At 40.2% G+C, this 18,062-nt stretch overlaps 2 protein-coding genes and 1 non-coding gene across 3 annotated transcripts; 2 read left to right on the top strand and 1 right to left on the bottom strand.

Annotated features, from left to right (window-relative positions):
• The first annotated feature begins 211 nt into the window (after window positions 1-211).
• On the top strand, window positions 212-3,598 carry cunh11orf65 (chromosome unknown C11orf65 homolog). The gene is made up of 9 exons (XM_055037179.1): window positions 212-338; window positions 827-915; window positions 1,380-1,472; window positions 1,549-1,602; window positions 1,705-1,908; window positions 2,035-2,165; window positions 2,750-2,920; window positions 3,280-3,370; window positions 3,511-3,598. Exons 1-8 carry the CDS (start codon window positions 335-337, stop codon window positions 3,338-3,340), a joined length of 807 nt encoding a protein of 268 aa, XP_054893154.1. The 5' UTR covers window positions 212-334; the 3' UTR covers window positions 3,341-3,370; window positions 3,511-3,598.
• A 775-nt stretch (window positions 3,599-4,373) lies between these two features.
• Window positions 4,374-4,445, bottom strand: trnac-gca (transfer RNA cysteine (anticodon GCA)). The gene has a single exon. It is a non-coding gene; the product is annotated as a tRNA-Cys (tRNA).
• A 182-nt stretch (window positions 4,446-4,627) lies between these two features.
• On the top strand, window positions 4,628-6,839 carry pomp (proteasome maturation protein). Its single transcript, XM_055037180.1, has 6 exons — window positions 4,628-4,720; window positions 5,042-5,139; window positions 5,225-5,285; window positions 5,996-6,097; window positions 6,211-6,304; window positions 6,522-6,839. Exons 1-6 carry the CDS (start codon window positions 4,643-4,645, stop codon window positions 6,587-6,589), a joined length of 501 nt encoding a protein of 166 aa, XP_054893155.1. The 5' UTR covers window positions 4,628-4,642; the 3' UTR covers window positions 6,590-6,839.
• The last annotated feature ends 11,223 nt before the right edge of the window (window positions 6,840-18,062 follow it).

Here is an 18,062-nt window from a genome sequence, read left to right as displayed (position 1 = left end):
AGAAAGAAAATAGAAAAAAAAAAAAAAACTTGTCACATCTTTCTGGTTTTAAGTGAATAGAAATAGTTTCATGATTGGCGAAAAATTGGAGAGTTTGTCTCCTTTTATTTTGAAATAGTTTTACTCCGAACGCATCATGTCGCGCGGAATTCTCCCATTGCCAGGCAACCGTCAGAATTAATTTTTCGCAACTGACAGGTTTTTTTTTTTTTTTTTTGTCACCTCTGGGGGAGCTGTGTTTTTTTTGTTTTGTTTGTTTTTTGTGTGTTTGTTTGTCTGTTTTTATTTGTTTTTTAAAGTTGCCTTTTTTTTAAGTTGTCTCTGAGAGGTTTTCATGGGTGAGTACGGTGTAAACTTGAAAAACAATGCGTCAAAATGGGATTTATGTTATTTAACATAGGTCAACTTTCAGATCTAAATCACGCTTTACTATTTAGTAAACACTACTTCAATGCTTTATAACCTTATGTACAAAGATATATGAGAAATGTCAGATGAAATGGAACCAGGCACTTCTATTATATATATATATATATATATATATATATATATATATATATATATATATATATATATATATATATATATATATATATATATATATATATATATATATATATATGACCTCACTCTGACCTCACTTCCCCAGCTTTCCATCCTCCCTCACCCAGATTGATAGAGGATCCCTAACATCTTTTAAAGAGAGCCTCCTTTATCTGATTTTATTAGTTATTTCATTAGCAAGTTTTGAAGCAATATGCATGTTTATTTCCAAAAACAAAGATTCGGTCAGTTTGAGTAAAATGCACTGCTCCCGTTTCCTTAGCAACCCCCAGTCTCCAGAAAGTGGACCTCGAGAGGAGTCAAAGGGACCAAGCAGCAAAAATACTCCAGAGGGGCTGGAGAAGATATGTGGTACGTACTTAATGTATTTGTGACAGGTTTTCATGCTTGTTTAGCTGTTTCACATGTTATTGCTTTACAGTCAAAAATCCTCATGAGTTTTATTGGGATTTTTTATTTGTGATCGCTCAATGTAAAGTTTGACTGATGTTTATTTAGTGCTGCTGCTTCAGTCGCATGTTTTTTTGTATTATATCTACCAGATTTGCACAGAAAATATTGTGCTTTGCAAAATCGTTTGAGCTTTGAATTCTGATCTTTTTGTTTTTGTTTTAGGGGAATCAGTGTAAAGGGGTCTAAATTAATTGCATGCAAAAGATTTTCAAAAAACTGTTGAAAAACAATCAATTGTTTTCCTTCCACTTCATAATCCTGCACTACTTTGTGTTAGTCTACCACATAAAATCCCAATGAAATACAACAAAGTGGTTGATGGTTGTAATATGAAACCAATCCTGATACTGTCAACACTGCAGTGCAAAGAAGTCTTCAGGCATGTCAAGAGGATGATCGGCCAATGCTACCGGCAAGATCCTAAGTCACTTCTGAAAACCGTCAATCCTCGAGAGGTAGTGGACTGATATAGACGAAACAAAAATATCTCAGTCAAACGCAAAACTATTCAAATCCGACTGTGTCTAACAGGCAGAGCTGCTCGATCCTGCGGCCGGTGTGTTCATCCGATTTCGACTAGGAGGGGTAAGTGAGTAACAGGGGGAAAGTTGTAAATAAATCTCCACATATTCGTAAAATATTTGTACGAACAAACCTGCTCATGCTAAGCCTTTACTTTTCGTTCAGGTCAGTTTTCCTCCCCAGGTGTACTACAAGATCTTCACCTACCGGCCTATTGTGGATGTATGTGCAAGCAGCCCCAAGAACTACAATCAGCTCCTGCGCATGAGGCATCTGACTGAGGAGAGAGATCCGACTCTGCTCACAACGGACCAAACGGATTGGTACCAACGTGTGGAGAACAACAACTGGAGGATCTTCTCTTGCAAAGTAAGGGGGAAAAAATACATATAGAAAATATGTATATATATATATTCTGGTGATCAGAGAAAGCTCGTCTTTCAGCTACCGCATGTATATACAATGAAGTGCTTACATATCTCGCTTCTCCAACAGTTTATTGCTAAGCAAGAATTTGTGGATAGTATTGTGGTCAAACAGATAGACTTTCATCCGTCGAAGTTGCAGCGGATAGAAGATTTGAGGAAATGGAGGAAAAGGAGGAAGATAGAGTGGTTGAAGCGGATGTGAGTTGAAGAGAGAGATGCTGCTTAACAGTTTTTAACAAATATCTAAATAACAAAACTATATGTATTTGTAAAAGTCACATATCACTGTTTTGATAAAACATACAAATAACCGTAAAACTTTAAACTCTTAACTGCATCTGGTGCTTTTTGTTCATGTTTTGTCAAATCTTTCCTTCTGACTGAATAAACAACTCAATTCAACATGTTCTATGTAGAGAGATCTGTATTTTAACTATAGGTTTAAGTTTGCCCAGCAGGTGACAGTATAGGTGACATCAATATCAACGACATTAACATTTTTTGCAAGATCACAGCTGAAAGATTTCCCCAAAGCATATTGCATATACAAATTTTTTTCTTTATTGCTTTTTTAAAATTTTTATCTGCAGGTGTTTAGTCCACACTTTTACACAAAAACAAATTCCTTAAATATCTCCATTTTAGAGATGTTTTTTTAATTGCTGTTTTTTCACCAAAGTTCTGTCTGTGGTCTACAAGGTAAAAACACAGAGAAGCATCTCAGTTGTCTAAAATCTAACAGAAGTGCATTTGACTATTACTTATCTTCCTGCTACATGAAGGTACAGAGACGGCCAAGAGGAAGAGGAGCAGAAGCAGTCTGAGTTGTTGACAGTGGCGAAGAAAACAGTGAAGGACGTGATGCACTCTATCGAAGATAGAGGAGAAGATGAAATACTGGACTGGGAGCTGGACGAAATATTAGCTTGGACTAGCAGCCTCAACTTTGAGGAGTGAGCTCTTTGATCATTTCTTTTCAATGTGCATTTTTACATCGTCCTGTAAAACTAAAGGTGCTTCCACACCATGGATCAACAGACTTGGTTCCATTGGACAGATGGAAAACTTCCTACCTTCATTCCTTTCTTTTCACACTCGCTGGTCCCTCCAGATTTTTGCAGTTGTCTTCATGATCAGCATAAATTCGCACCACTTTAAAAGTTCTCAGATCACATATTTGTTTTGTTTATTTCTCTCTTTGGTTCTCTAATTTCATTTCTCATCTGATGAAATGAAATTAGACTCTCCTATCCATCTCTGGTGTAAAAGCTCCCTTATGTTAAGTTTTGCCTTGATATTTTTGCTTATGCAGTTACTGGGAACAGTGGAAATGCCAGGCCTGCAGTGAGACATCGGAGATGACCAAAGGTTAACAAATGTCTTTTGTGAACCTTTGACACAAGGTACATTTATCTTTTCATCGCACTGCTTTTTTTTTTTTTTTTTTATCAAAATGAGTTTTTTAGTTTTCATGGATTAAATATGATTTCAAGAAAATCATTTGTGGTATTTTACCTCAATGTTCTCTGTTTCCCCAAAACAGATCGTCCAACAATATCGCCAGTGGATCTGACTCACCTCGGAGCTCCACTAACTTAGAATAAAAATCAGAATGGCAACTGGACTCTGTCTCCAAAAGCTTTACTGGGTATTTACTACATTACGTTGCTGCCATTTGTGTGATCAAGTCGTTTTTAATTCACCACTCTGTGAGTTTCTGCTGTAAATAAGATTATTTACTCATCCAATTTGAAGTATATTCAGAACTTGAATATGAAAAAGTAATAAAAAGTAATAAAAAGTAATAGATTAATCTATTCTATTCCGGTTTAGACATATTGTTCTACAATTTTTTTGTTTGTTTGTTTGTTTGTTTGTTACAAAAAAATATATATCTCAGATCCTCTCAAATTATAAATGGTATCACTTTTAACAAATATATTTTGCAAATGTATTTTAAACTTATCTTACAGAATATAATAGTCAACCAAGAAGTAAAATTTAATTAATTTTAACTTAAAGAAGAATGGATTACTTGGACCTCTGTAACGTTTTCTACTAATAATCCTAGCAGCTCTGTTTTGCAAAATAAAATCAATTTGTATATACTTTACAGGCCTAAACTTCTACTCATAGGGAAGAGTCAGTGAATTGTATAATACCAACACTTTACTCTCCCTTGGGGACTAGAGAATGACCTGTACATAAAGTTTTTTTTAAAGTTATTATTGATTATGTCTGTGCATGACATCTTAAAGTCATACGTATAGAATAAGAGACGCAAAAATAGACTGATTGTTATTTTTATGTTTTTCCGTTTTTTTGTCACTTCACATGTTTTGGAACAATATCCACCACTAATTGTTGAAAAATATTTTGTCAAAAAGTTCAAGCAAAGAACAAAAGAGGGGGCACCCGGATTTGAACCGGGGACCTCTTGATCTGCAGTCAAATGCTCTACCACTGAGCTATACCCCCGATGTCTCTATCGCTTTAGCATTTTAGTATTAGACATATGCAGGTCATGTGTGGCGGGAGCGGCGAAATATGGTACTTATGTATTTTAATAAAATCGGAATTTCAATACAACAAACTATGTGATGTCAGCACCACAAAATCTCGTGAAAACATTTCACGCATTACGAGGCAGTTTGTAGGGGCGGAGTTTCGACCGGATGTTTCGTTTGTACCACTCGACGCAGGCGGATGTAAAGGCGCATGAAAAGGAAAGCGTAAGGAAAGGAGACACAATGGTATGGTGGCATGTTTATATCACTTTTTACATTTTCTGTCGGCGACAGACTCGAGCCCATTGCGCCATAGTATTTACATTTACACATTGTATCGTCCCGTCCTACGTAGCGTTTCGTCTGCTCATGTTGTGGGGCTGACTCCTGAATTTGATTAGTCACTAGAGCTAATGCTAAACTAGAGCTAACGGTAGCTAACATCGATGTTTTCTCATACAATGTCAGCTCCTAATGTTTGCACACATTTTGTTTTAGTTCATTGTGAGCAGATATGAAGGTTGAATGTGTTATTTTTAAATATCTTTGTATATTTGTGCGTCACAGAACAGCCGCGGACTCCGTTCTCAGCTCAAAGACAGCGTCCCTGTGGCAGGACTGTGTCCGCAGGGAGCTTACGGGGTGCAGGACTCTCTGCGGAGCGGGTAAGAAACTATGGGATGTGTATTTACATAATTGAAATTGTGACTTCAATTATGGCTTTTTTTTTGTTGCTTTTCTCTGCAACAGCTTCACGAGTGTAAAGAATGAGCTTCTTCCAAGCCACCCACTGGAGCTGTCAGAGAAGAATGTAAGTTATCCAGTTTGTGTCCTTTAAGTTTCGTCCTCATGGCTCAAGCTTTAAAAGATATCCTGGATAAATAAGACCCCTTCATTGGCAGCTCAACAGATGCCTGTTCATATATATATATATTTTTTTTTTTATTAATTTTTTTCTCCCCTTTTTTGCTTGGAAATTAAAGTTTATAGAAGTGTGAATTGGGAATAACTAATAAAATGGAAAAGTTGCAGGGCTCTGACCAATCAGGTTTTTCATGTTTTAACTGTTCTATCTTAATTCCACTAAATACAACTGGTACGCCACCAGTGGCACTTCGACCACAGTTTGAGAACCATCAGTATTCAAATTCGACCTATTTCGTTCATCCCAAATGAAAAATAAATGCCGTCCTAACTCATTTCCTCCCAGGACTCTCAAAGAGTCACTGTGGATGGTCACGCTGTGGGGAGGAAGGATATCCAGTAGCAGTCAGTCTTGCAGTGAATCTGAAGAGGCCTCTGACTGAAGACTGTTACTTTGTAACAGCTTCATGACTGTCCTGACATTTTGGTGGCCCACTTACCTTCAGAGCTCATATTCTGCTTTGTTCTGGATGACCAGCAGTTGTTGGCATATGCTGCTAATCCAACCCATTTGCTTTTGCTCCTCCTCTTTGAAACCTCCGTCTGGCTATATGTGCCTGCGGGCTGATTACCGTTGTTTCTCTCTGTGGTTTACAGTTCCAGCTCAACCAGGACAAGATGAATTTCTCTACGCTCAGAAACATCCAGGGTCTTCATGCTCCACTCAAATTGCAGATGGAGTACAGAGCAGCCAGACAGGTGAGGGGCAGTCCACCCCATCGACAGCCCCTTCCCTTTAATCTCCCTGTTTTTATAAATTATTTTCAAAGTCTCCGCTATCAGTCCTGATGAAAGGGGCTTCTGTGTTCCAGATCCAGCGTCTGCCCTTCTTACCCAGCTCCAACTTGGCTCTGGACACCTTGCGAGGAAGCGATGAGTGCATCGGCTTCGAGGACATCCTCTGCGGTTAGTGACTCCTTCCTCAGTGAAGACTTCACTTCATTAACGATTGATCTAGCCCAAGCTGAGATGAATCTTAAATGGGTTAAACAATAAAATCCAAGGCATGTGTCCTATGCAGGTTGTTTAGAGGTTCAGAGTCGGTTGTGTTTACGTGAATGTGATTGAACGCTGATCGGTGTCAACGGGAAGCCTGATCACCTGTCTGTCTGTTTGCCTGCAGATCCAGGCCAGAGTGAAGCGATGGGCGAGCCTCACATGATGGTCGAATACAAACTGGGATTGCTGTGAATGCTGCTGGACATAGAAAATTCAACAACATGCTTAGGTTACTTTCTCCAAAATATATTTGATTGTCCATTCCAGGTCAGAAGTTATCAGCCAGGCTGCTGCAGAGTTGTTTTCAGACACGTGTAAGCCAGAAGGCGGGCCAGATATAAATTAAACAAAGTTCTAGCTGTCACTCGAACCGGCTTTCATGGCTTCTTTTTTGTTGTGTTTGAATCTGGTTAATATTTCTAATAAATGATATTCTTCTTCATGGTCTGGTTTCATTTCTCCAACTATAAAACTTCTGCAGTGGGACTTACCTACAGTTTTATATAGTCATTAAAATCAAACTAATCAGGTAAACTATTGTCTACAGAACTTTATCATCCAATCATATGCATTGAAATAAAGCTTTAACATCTTTGCACAGCTATAAGTAGCAGTATTGTGTTTTATATAATAGGCAAAGTACTGCATAATTAAGAGTAAGCACAAGGATACAGACTTATTTTAAGCATCTGCCTTCAGAAGTCATCTAATTAGTAAATGCAAATCTAAGAAAGCCCGAAGGAGTTTCTTAGACAAACATTTAAGGTGCTGATTAAACCAAAATAAAACTTTCTGACCTACACACAATGCGAAGGGAGAAGGAGAAAGACATACCTTGTATCTGATGAAGGTAAATACAAGAAACGCCAGTAAAAACAAAACAAAACAAAAAACAGATTGACACAGTTGTAATTTATGGACGTGTGCCTCCATCGAGATGATGTAATTTTATTGTAAAGCGTCTTTGATGGTTTTAAAAGAGCCCTATGAGTTTGGTGTCATTTCAATCCACCAACTTTCTTCAATAAAATGAACCATTGGGGCAAAAGGCTAGTCTATACCGGCGGTGAGGGAGGGGAGAGAAGAAACGTAGAAGTTCTGTTACTCACTGTAGCAATCAATTGAAACCTCACCACCTTCGGACCAACCGAGCTAAAACCCTTCACTGACAACTATTTATATTGGCAAATTCTTCTGCTCAATATTAAACGGTTTTGATTTTAATTTCTGAATGGTTTTATTAAAGTACTTCAAAAGCGTAGCTCACTAACTTACTTTTACAGGAGTAAAAGTCCCAGTGGTTAAAAGTAAACCATCCTCACGGTAATAAAACCTCTTCTCAGGACGCTTTGCATGCTGGGAATAATATCGCTGCGTCCGAGGAGTTTGTCTGAAGCAACAACACGTAAGCTAGTCCGCCATGTTGCGAGTGGCATGTTCATTCCGAAAAGTATGGAAATATATTTGGCACAGAATAAGCACCTTACCTTTAGGTTGAAGGAATCGTTTACACATACAATAACATTCCAGAACTAATGATAATGACACAAAATATCTCTTCTTTTAGGTCTACAGAATATTGTTTTCTTAATAGAAATTAATATAACAATAAGGTCATCAAACTGTTCTCGCTAATTAGGTATTGCAATATGGACCCATTTATTTTTATTTAGACACGAAAATGTTTGAATAAAAATACATGAGTGATTCATTACAGTTTCTTATGTATACTTACTTGGAAAACGTTTTGTCTTAAAATTTTGGAAATTCATTGTCTTGACTGTGACAGGGACAGCTTACTCTCCGGCCACAAGATGGCAGTATAGATCCACATTAGGCTGTTTTATTTGAACCTCTCACCTCATTTGTAACCCGCCTTCTGATCTAGTAAAATGGCAATAAATGGGTCCAGTGCTTATAAAGGTTTAGGGCCAAAGCAGGTTCTTGACATGTGTGATGTATAATAGTGCCCCTGTTTCTAGATTATATATTAAATTTGCTGTCGCAGAAATCTTTCTCACATTTTAGCTTTTCAAACCATTTTTTAAAAGGTTGCATTTAAGTCCCACCTTATAGTCATCCTGCTTATGTTCTACAAGAGACTGGCGGTTCTTCTGGTGACATCCAAACATTTTCAAGACAGAACCCCGCCAGTTTTACGGATCTAAAGACTGAAATTGATTGCTTTTGTAATGCGCCATTTTTATCTCAATAACAGGAGTTGAATTAAATAAGCACTACAACTTTCTTTAAGAGAGCTTTTCCGCAGAAATGAATCAAACAAGCCAAAAACGAGGAAAGCAGTGCACTGCAGGCATCAAAGTGTCAAAACAGAAGACTACAAGTCATGACCATGCAACTGAAAACTTTATGTGGAACAAGCGAAATGAACAAATGGGCAGAGAAAGCAGACTGTGCTGATGATATAATCTAGACTAGAGAGAAGCTTCTGCATGAACTCCTGCAGCTTCATTGTCAAACTGTCCTCCCACGTACCTCCAAACATAGGCTTTGTCAGTGTTTAAAAGTGCGCACTTGGCAAGACCTAGATGTAGGTCAGTATCTTGTACAGCAGGAATCTGGAGGTAAAGTTTCCTGCTCACTCAGTGTCCTGACATGATGCACATTGCTGCTCCACTTTCAACCTGGCCTTCCTCTTTGTGAAAACACTTTACGTATAGGTATGAGAGGGAAAAAAAATAAAATGTTTTCATATATTTATGTGTTTAAATGTGGAACCGGGTGGGCGGTGACAAAGCACATTTGTTCGGGTTCCGTACTGAAGTACGCTTTTAGGGAATTCGTGCTTTGCTTTTGCAGCATTTTTTAGAAAAATGTATTACTTTCGCTCCATTATATTTTAAGGATACAAGTCAAAGTTTTTACTCCACTTCATTTCTCTAAAAGCTTTTGATGCTCATTATTTCTGCTGGCCTTGTTTGTGTAGTTTGTGTTGCACACTGCACATCCTGTTCGGTAGGTGGCGATATGCAACTTCAGGGCTGCGAGGAGAAGAAGAATAATTTTTTTATTTATTTATTTTTCGTCCATGCTATGCCGAAGTGGTTGGAATATAATCTATTGTATATTTGGAGCTACCTGATCTGAAGAAAGTAAGGTGCTGATGATCATTAGACTGTAACTGCACCGCTCCTGTCAATCACACGTTCCCAGATGATTGATCCATTTTGTCGCATTCCAGCAAGCGACAAAATGGAGTGGGAAGATGTTAAACAAACGCTATAAATGGAAGAAGCTACACTGCTTCCTCAAACTGTGGTCTAAAAATGAAAGTGGTTAAATCTCAAATGAAATAAGGCTGGTTCACTCCAGGCTTGGGTCTATGATTATAGATAATTAGTCGGGTCAGATGGTCGGGGTCGTCTTCTTGCTCGGGCCTCAAAGGGCACTGGTGTTCCCTCTTCCCCCGTCTGGCACAGTTTCAACTGTTTCTAGTCACGCTCATGAGCGCATCCACGCAGAGGAACTGAGTGGTCAGGGAAGGTTGCGAAAGGGCCTGAGCTCACAGTCGTGGATGATGTGACGTCACGGAGCCGTGAGACACCTACGAAGTCTCAGGTTGCAGCACTTTTCACATCCAGGCGGTTGCCAGATCTGCGCTGGCATCATCCAGGAGACGCTCACTTGATGAGATCACTCTGAGCGTACCTCTCTGAGGGCAAAATGGATCTATAAGATGTGTACTAACAGTAACTCGATAGCGCAGTGAGAGCAGTTACCGTCAAATATATGGATTGCGAGAAGAAACTTTAAACATTACGCGAGTCAGATTATTTTTGATGAATTCCCTCTCAGATGAGATCAGAAGGACTTAATTTGATTACTCATGAGGGGGGAAGATTGTAAAGACAATGGTGTCAGGTTGAGGTGCATCAAGGCTGGTGCGCAGGGCCGATAAGGAGAAAAGTTGTAGGAAGAAACCGAATATGTTCTAGAAGGAGCTGTCACTTGGACCAAATTAGGCAGCGAAGACCCAACAAGAAGGCGCGAAGATGAAGTTTTACAGAAGCCACATTTCCACTGGGCAATCAATAATTCACTCTCTTTATTGTACACGAGCCTCTAAACTCTCCAGAGAGCTGTTCAGACACTCAGCAGCGTAACTCATTCCAAGGTAAAGAAACTCTGACGAGATTGCTTCTGCTATCTGCATGCTGAAAAACAACTCTGTTTCCCGGAAAAGCCCCGGGTCGGATTCGGAGCCAATGATTGATGGAGAGCAGTGGAGAGGAGAAGGATGCTGCTCTGCAAAGGAGAGAAGCCCACAAAGAACCTGACTGTTCAGGTCTATCCTAAGAACCAAAACAAGTCACGGGACAACAGTTCAACACTTTGCCTCTTTACCATGACGGTATACATCCCAGCTGCTGCACATGGAGCGTCACCAACCTCCTGTCTTTGGTATCTCGAGTGCTCCATACCAATTTTTCAGGTACAAAATGGAGTCGTTTATCAAATGGACATTTCATACCATTCTTGAATCCATTCGACCCAGTTTCATACCTGCTTTGACAATCAACTGGTTATTTTCTATAATCTAACCATCCTATAACCTTCAGAAAATGTCAGCTTACACATACACAAGGAGGAGAATGTTAATTTCTAAGGACAAATAAGACACTTTGGTCTTATTTGTCGTGCTTAACCCCAGCGCCACCGCAGCACCCTGTCCTGTTCCTCACTGCTGACGTCCATCATAGCATCTCAACGTCATTATCATCAATGTCAACATCCTTTTTGCAAAGGATCAGTAAATTAGCCAAAAAACTACTCGGAAATAATTGGATAACATTCCATTGTTCCACTGAGAAAATAGCACACGCTCTTGCAGAAGTGCAGTACCTTGTATGCAGGAGCAAGACGTGACCCGGCCTCTGTGAAACAAAGTGTTTTAACAGGTGTGGAACCTGCCAAAAAGACTTGCCACTGTTTGACTTCAGGTTGCCACAGTAATTGATTTTCTGTGCGCTCCGCGCCAACAGCTAAAGCAGATTTTCCAAATTCAGCAGAGAGTTGAGGACTGTAAATAAAGCCGATCTCCGGATCAAGTCGGAAATGCCCCAGAGCAGCGGTTGAGTAATGCTGCTTAATGCAACGTTCTAATGTGGACTTTATATATTGACAACCAGAGCCGAATGTTTGTTCCGTGGCATGGCCAGATAGAACCATTCATTTTTCATGAGACATTGTAGTCATTCAGTTGGTTTTTTTTTGAGGTGTCTACACAGCCGTGACAGCATTGAATAAAGTATTTCATCACTGCAAAAGCTGAAAGAGTTAAAGGCAGGAATTAGATGTAGGGATCCTCCACGTGTTCCCATAATTCCTCTCCTGTGTCTGCAGATGAGGCTCAGTTATGATTGGCTGAGATGGTTTCAGTCGCTGTAACTGATCTACGCCGTTCGGCTTCTCAGTCCTCATCAGTTTGTCGGCTCAAGCGACGCGCCGTGTGACGGCTGCTTTTCACTTCACCTTCTCTCTGAAACTCTCCGTTTCGTCTTCAGCCGATCACGACGCGCCCGGCCCTTATCGAAGCGCATCAAGTTACGCTCGAACCTTTGCTGATTAGAGGCGATCAAATGCAGTTTCACAGAAAACCCGAGCGAACGATCGGGAAGCGGAAACAAAGGCAGTGATCAATGCCCGCGGTGTCAAATTTAAAGTCGGATGCTTTTGAAAACAAGAACATGGCGTCGGAAAATCAGAACAGAGCTGAGTGATTTCTGCTCGGCTTTGAAGAATGACATGAAAACCGCGTCGTCTGTCCGTATTCACTGGCGAAGGCTTTCAGAAAAACATCAGAAAACTTTGATAGGCAGAGGACTTTACTGTCGACTTGAGTTGGCGTCGGCCGCCAAGCATTTGCGTCATACGTCACCACCAGGCATCTGCCTCGTTCAGGCCGTTGAGACACACCTGTGAAAAACGGCCCTCCTCGCCAGTTTTTTTACGAACCATTTTCCCTCCTCATAATCCTCCATCAAGCCCAAGCAAAGCTGCCGCCTGTGATGACGGGATGATATTTGGAGCGATCAAGTAGCGATTGTGTGCTGACTCACCCCACCGGGAGCTCGAAAAGAGGCCAGTGAGTCACTGGCAGAAAAGGTCATCTCAAACGAAGATTTAGCTGCAACAAGGCATTCAACAAACTAGAAGAGGAGAGAAGAGGAAAAGAACTCTAATCTACAATCTCCTGTTTCTTTAAACGGGAGATATTTTGTGCATGATTATTTTTTTTTCTGATTTAATGTACATCTTAAAAAGATGTACATTAAATCAGGATGATGCATGTTGCATGGCGAACTGAAGCTCTACCGTAACTAGCATCGATTCGATTAGAAGCAAATGAGCTTTTCTTCATGGAATAATGCTGGTTGGAGCGTTTCCAGAACAACTTAAGGACTCAGATTAAATTAACAATTTAGCGAAGAATCGACAGAAGGATCAATCCGTCCCATTTTAAAGCAAAAATAAACAACAACAAAAAAATAGGCACTTTATTTGTCTTTTTTTCTCTTATTTGGTTTGATCAAAACATCACTTATGGGTCTGCTGGTTTCATGATGTTGTTACTTCATTACGGTGGATTGCTAGGACCAAAACCACAATGCTAAGTGTTGAAATGCCCTTTTTTTCAGTTCCCTGGCACAAAGTCTATTATCTGCACATCTCTTTGGTTTTTACCGTCTCCATCGGATGTGCACACGCCTGACCGGGCCCCTTACTTTTTAAAATGATTAAAAGGTGTTCAAAGCGGTTGGAACAGCAATCTTTTTTTTTTTTCATACGCTTATGGTTATTGTTTTCATTTGTGGCCGGCCGTGCGGAGGGAGTAAAGGACGATGTGACAAGACAACGTGATATGGAGAGAAGCTCAGAAATTGTTTACGATGACATTTCTTGGATTCCTATGGGATGGGGATAAAAATCACACTCTTACAGAAGGTCATTTCGACACAAGTACGGTGTTGAATCGATGAAAAATAACCAAAAAACTGTGGTTGTGCTGTAAAGATGCAAATGTATGGCACCCTTGATCGAATGTATGAAAGAAGAACAGCCTCAGTCGTCACCATAAAGTGTGTGAAGGACCCAAACACCAGCAGGACGTAGACGAATAAGATTTATTTATTTTTTTTATTTTTTTACGATGAAATGCAGTTGATTTCCTAGTGTGGCAACAAAATTCGAGCAGGGCGGCAACAGGAAAACGCCGGGAACAAGATTGTGGCCGATGCCACACAAGCACCAGATCGCATCAGATCAGAGCAGACGGATCTCACGAGGGACCGAGTGAATCAGGAGGTGGACAAAGAACAGCCGAGACCGATTACAGCTGAAGAGTCAAAGCAGCTGCAGAAAGCTGGAGGGGACGGAGGGAGGGAGGCCGAACAAACACAGAGAGGAAATCATAACTAAACAGGACCAGACTAAGCACAAAAATAAACACAAACATAAATCACAGGAATATACATAATAAAAAGCAGAGAAACCGCCAAAACTCACAAAAATGGGAGGGAAGGGGGGAGAAATGAAGCTGTGTAAGCAAAAGGGGCCTTAGTGAGGAGGGACAAAAAGAAACCCACAAAACAAAGTTCATGTGGGCGACCAAGAGGACAAAGCGAATACGTTCAGCAGTGTGGCTTAAATGTCACGGAAGCTGAAACGTAGCTTCTGGATGGGAACCTGGAGGCAGTTCGATCCAGCAAAGAGGCTTTGTTAGTGGTGCAGCAGCCGACTTACTTAGCTCACTGACAGAGGTTGATTAAAGTCATTTGTCAGGGAAAGAGTGATCTGCATCGTCTCCTTTGGAGATTTTCCAATGTGAAGAGTGAAAAAAACAGAAGACGCCATATTTGTATGTGCAAACGTTTATGTAAGAAGAAATTATGCTGGATCATCATCGACTAAGACAAAAACTAGAGATCGGGAACACTGGGATTCCCACAGGAGCATTAAGGTCTGGGTTTCCGTTTAAAATGTGCGTAAGATCCCGCATGGATAAGTTTGTTCATGAGATAAGTTATTAAAAAATATGTTGCATCACCATCTTCCTAACAAAAACATTGGGAAATGTTGTTAGCAGCAGATTTAAAATCAGACTTCAGAATCGGATCAGAACCCAGTACGACTAAATTAAAATGTTCAGTCCAGAGAAACTTTTTCTGATTTATATGCAAGATATGAAAGTGAAAAAAATGTGAGGTTACCGCAAACTATCTGAGTTTGTTCCCAGATCGCAAACAGCGGAGCAGAGATTAAGAGGATGACTGACAACTCAAATAAACCCTAGCAACAAAATAAATAAATAATAATAATAAAAAAGATAATTTTTATCTAAACGGTTCCTCCCCAACATCCAAAGGCAAAAGTTTTCATGGACTTTAATCCCTGTCTGAGTAAAAAGCTGTTTTTGCAGCGACACATATTCTTCTTTTTCTCCCCAGAACTTTCTTTTCTAATTCCCTGCAGAGTTGCTGTTCGTGTATTTTTTTTTTTGGAAGGTCTTAAATCTCATCAAGTCTATGGGGAGGAGATTATAAGTAAAACTTGAGGGTCGACAGCCGATCCATGAACGGCTTGGAGCAAAGATGCCGACGTATCTCCAATCTGTGTTATAAGGACAAACATGGCTAAGTGTCTGACCTGATTTCACTTCAGCGTCTGAGCAGAGCACTGAAACTCTGCCCTGAAACGCCCTCCAGTTCTTATGTAGAATTATTTTACTTAGAATTATGACAGCAGAAGGAAATGAATGCTCAATTTGTCATAATTGCTTGATTTACTGGCACTTTTAGTGACTTTTGTTGTTATTTTAACAGCAAACAGAAAACTATTATGTTACAGACCAACAAAAATGTATTTTATCTGATTTTTATTTTTTCAAACATGTGAATACTTTTGCATAACAGTGTCCTGCTTGCTTTGTTAAGATGCATATTCATGAAAAGAGTCATTTAAGCATATTTCTTCCCAAGTCACAGAAACGCTTGAAGGTGTCATGCTAAACGAGAAGACGACAAATTTCCATCTTCTCAAATAGACCGCCCTGCAGCTCCCCTATTTCCATTTTTAAGCACCTTTGGAGAGAGTTAAACCCAAACAAAGGTGAAAAAGGAAAATTCACGTTCCCAAAATAGGGTTTCCGGAGCTGCCACTCGAACGGGGATGACAGACATCTGTTTGCAACTCGGAGACAAGAGATGTGTCTTGCGACTGAATTCATGTCAGATGTGCTCAATGTGCCGGCTGTCAACGCGTCAAGGCGTTGTCAGCGTCACGTCTTCCAAAACTTTCATTATGTCTGTGACTGTGCCCACACAGACTCGCCCACACAGGCGAAGGCACATTCATCTGCACACGCACGAATTTCAAACCCAAGCTATTTTCTGCTTTTCACGGCGGTGGTCCCTCATTGAGGGGCGAGTTTGACGTCTGCTGGCGAAAGTGTCATCCGACTTCCTGATGAGTCACTGCGGGACCACAGACAGGAAGAATGCCTGCTCGGCGTCGCCATTTTCGAAGAACATCACGCCCGTTAAGTCGTTTTTCACCCTGTAAGGTAGGAGAATAACACATTCACTTTGGAAATGAGTGGATGAACCGGGATGAGAAAGAAAAGGAGACCCGAATAAATGAAGAACATTGAAGAAAACCAGGAAGGGAAGCACAATGCCTTGTTGCAAAAGTGACAACTATAAAAGTATACAAAAGTTTTATTTGTTAGACTTTTGTGTTTATTTTTACACAAGCATAAAAAAATCTGAGAATCGCTGGAATTCACAAATTTCATTTTTTTTCAACCTCCAAATACCAATTCTAGAAAAGGTCAATGGTAAAAAAAAATTTAAAAAAAGAAACCCAGTAAAGATCATATCTGTATTATTTAATTGGATTAGATTTTTTAAAGCAAAACAAGTGGCCTCTGTTTGCTTTCAGATAAATAAGTCCTGAAACACTTTAATTATCTGTTGCACCAGTTTAGCTTCACACAGCTGTCTTCCCTCCCTCGTCTCTCTAATCTTTGATAGTAAAATGTGATGGGTGCTTCCATTTTGCGAGAAAGCCTCCATTAAGCTTAATTAATTTCATTAAGTTTTACCGCTCAACAAATGAAGTTGTGGTTTTGTTTTGTTTTTTTTACACACAACCATAAACAAGACTGAACTCAAAGATGACACATAAGAACCTGGGATGAAAAAAAAACAACTATAAGTAAAATGTTTATGCTTTACAAAAACATTATTTGACCAAAAGAAGATGCCCAATTATTTGCACAATAATGCATGTTTGAACGATTCATTTAAAAAAAATAACTCTGTTAAGTTTCCAAAATATTCTATGTTTTTGTATGTAAGAAATATATATTAAAAAAAGTAACAAACTACATGTAGCATTGATTTTAGACGCAATCATACATGTGGGTCTTGTGAAATGAAATATGTCTCCATTAAACACCAACGGCTTAGCACTGTTGATGCGAGAAGCGGCCATATTGAAACGCTGTCTGAGCTGCTCCTAGTTTCCCAGTGGGAAATTTATCTTGGGAGGGCGTTCCAATCGATCTTTCCGACTGGGGAGTCAGTATTTCCCAGCTTAAAGTTCGACTGAAAAGCTGGCGAGGTTGGATTCATAATCCTCTCCCTCCTTTTCTCTCTCTGCCCGTTTTGTGTCCCAAATGCTGCATATGAATGCCACTCGTGCCTCAAAAACCTTTTTTTTGTTAAAAAAAAAAAAAGGGCCTGGTTTCACCTCTGCCAGAGTTGTTAGCTCATACAATAATACTGTGAACAAATCATCTGTGCTGTACACCACTTCAGGTGTCAGGCAAAAAAAAAAAAAAAAAGGGAACTTCATGAGCTATACTTTTTTTTTTATCTTCTTTTTTTTTTGCCAGGACTTCACAACAGCTCCAAATAAGATTATAAACTCGCGTTGTTACCAAGCTGAGGGTGGAAAAGCAGTAAAGAGAATAATGAGGGGGCGGGGGGGCCTGATGCAGCACTGCGGTCTTTCTGGCTGCGGCCCGATGGGCCCGGGATGAAGGAGGCGTGCGCCACCGACAGCCCTCACCCCGCACTGACACACACTTTTACAGACGCCAATGCAACAGTCTCCCGCAAACACAAATTGCCTGCCAGCGTCAACAGCAGCTCCTGCACGTCACATTTATTATGAAAGGTTAAAGAGAAGCAAACGGCTGATGGCGGCTGGCACTGATGCCCGGCAGGGAGCAGACTCTGCCTCACAGGAGCATCCCAGGACGCAGGTGACCGCAGACAAATGGGGGGCTGTGGGGGTTGAAACAGTGTGCGCTTAAGATTTACACCGTACCAAAGGGCATGTCTGAGGCTTCCTCGCAGATAAGTAAGTTTTATCTGTCAGCCGAGTTTGATTTGACAGAACCGACTCGCCGTGGTTGAGAAGAACCGCATTAATGCTTGTGACTTATGGATCGGACTGAGTGCGGTCGCATTTCAGTTTCCTCTGTGCAAATGCTCTCTCAAAAACAGGAAGGAACTTGACACAACTGAGAGAAAATCAGCATATTTTACTTTCAGGAACTGTGTGTATATCGGTCTGTGGTCAAAGTGAAGTGATGTCAAATCTGTAAGTATTTATGACTCAGTAAATTTATCAACAA

This window comes from Poeciliopsis prolifica, unplaced genomic scaffold, assembly GCF_027474105.1.
Source record: "Poeciliopsis prolifica strain line A6 unplaced genomic scaffold, Auburn_PproV2 SCAFFOLD012, whole genome shotgun sequence".
Taxonomy (NCBI): domain Eukaryota; kingdom Metazoa; phylum Chordata; class Actinopteri; order Cyprinodontiformes; family Poeciliidae; genus Poeciliopsis; species Poeciliopsis prolifica.
Note: the sequence above shows the minus strand (reverse complement) of the source record. Positions and strands in the feature narration are given on the sequence as shown.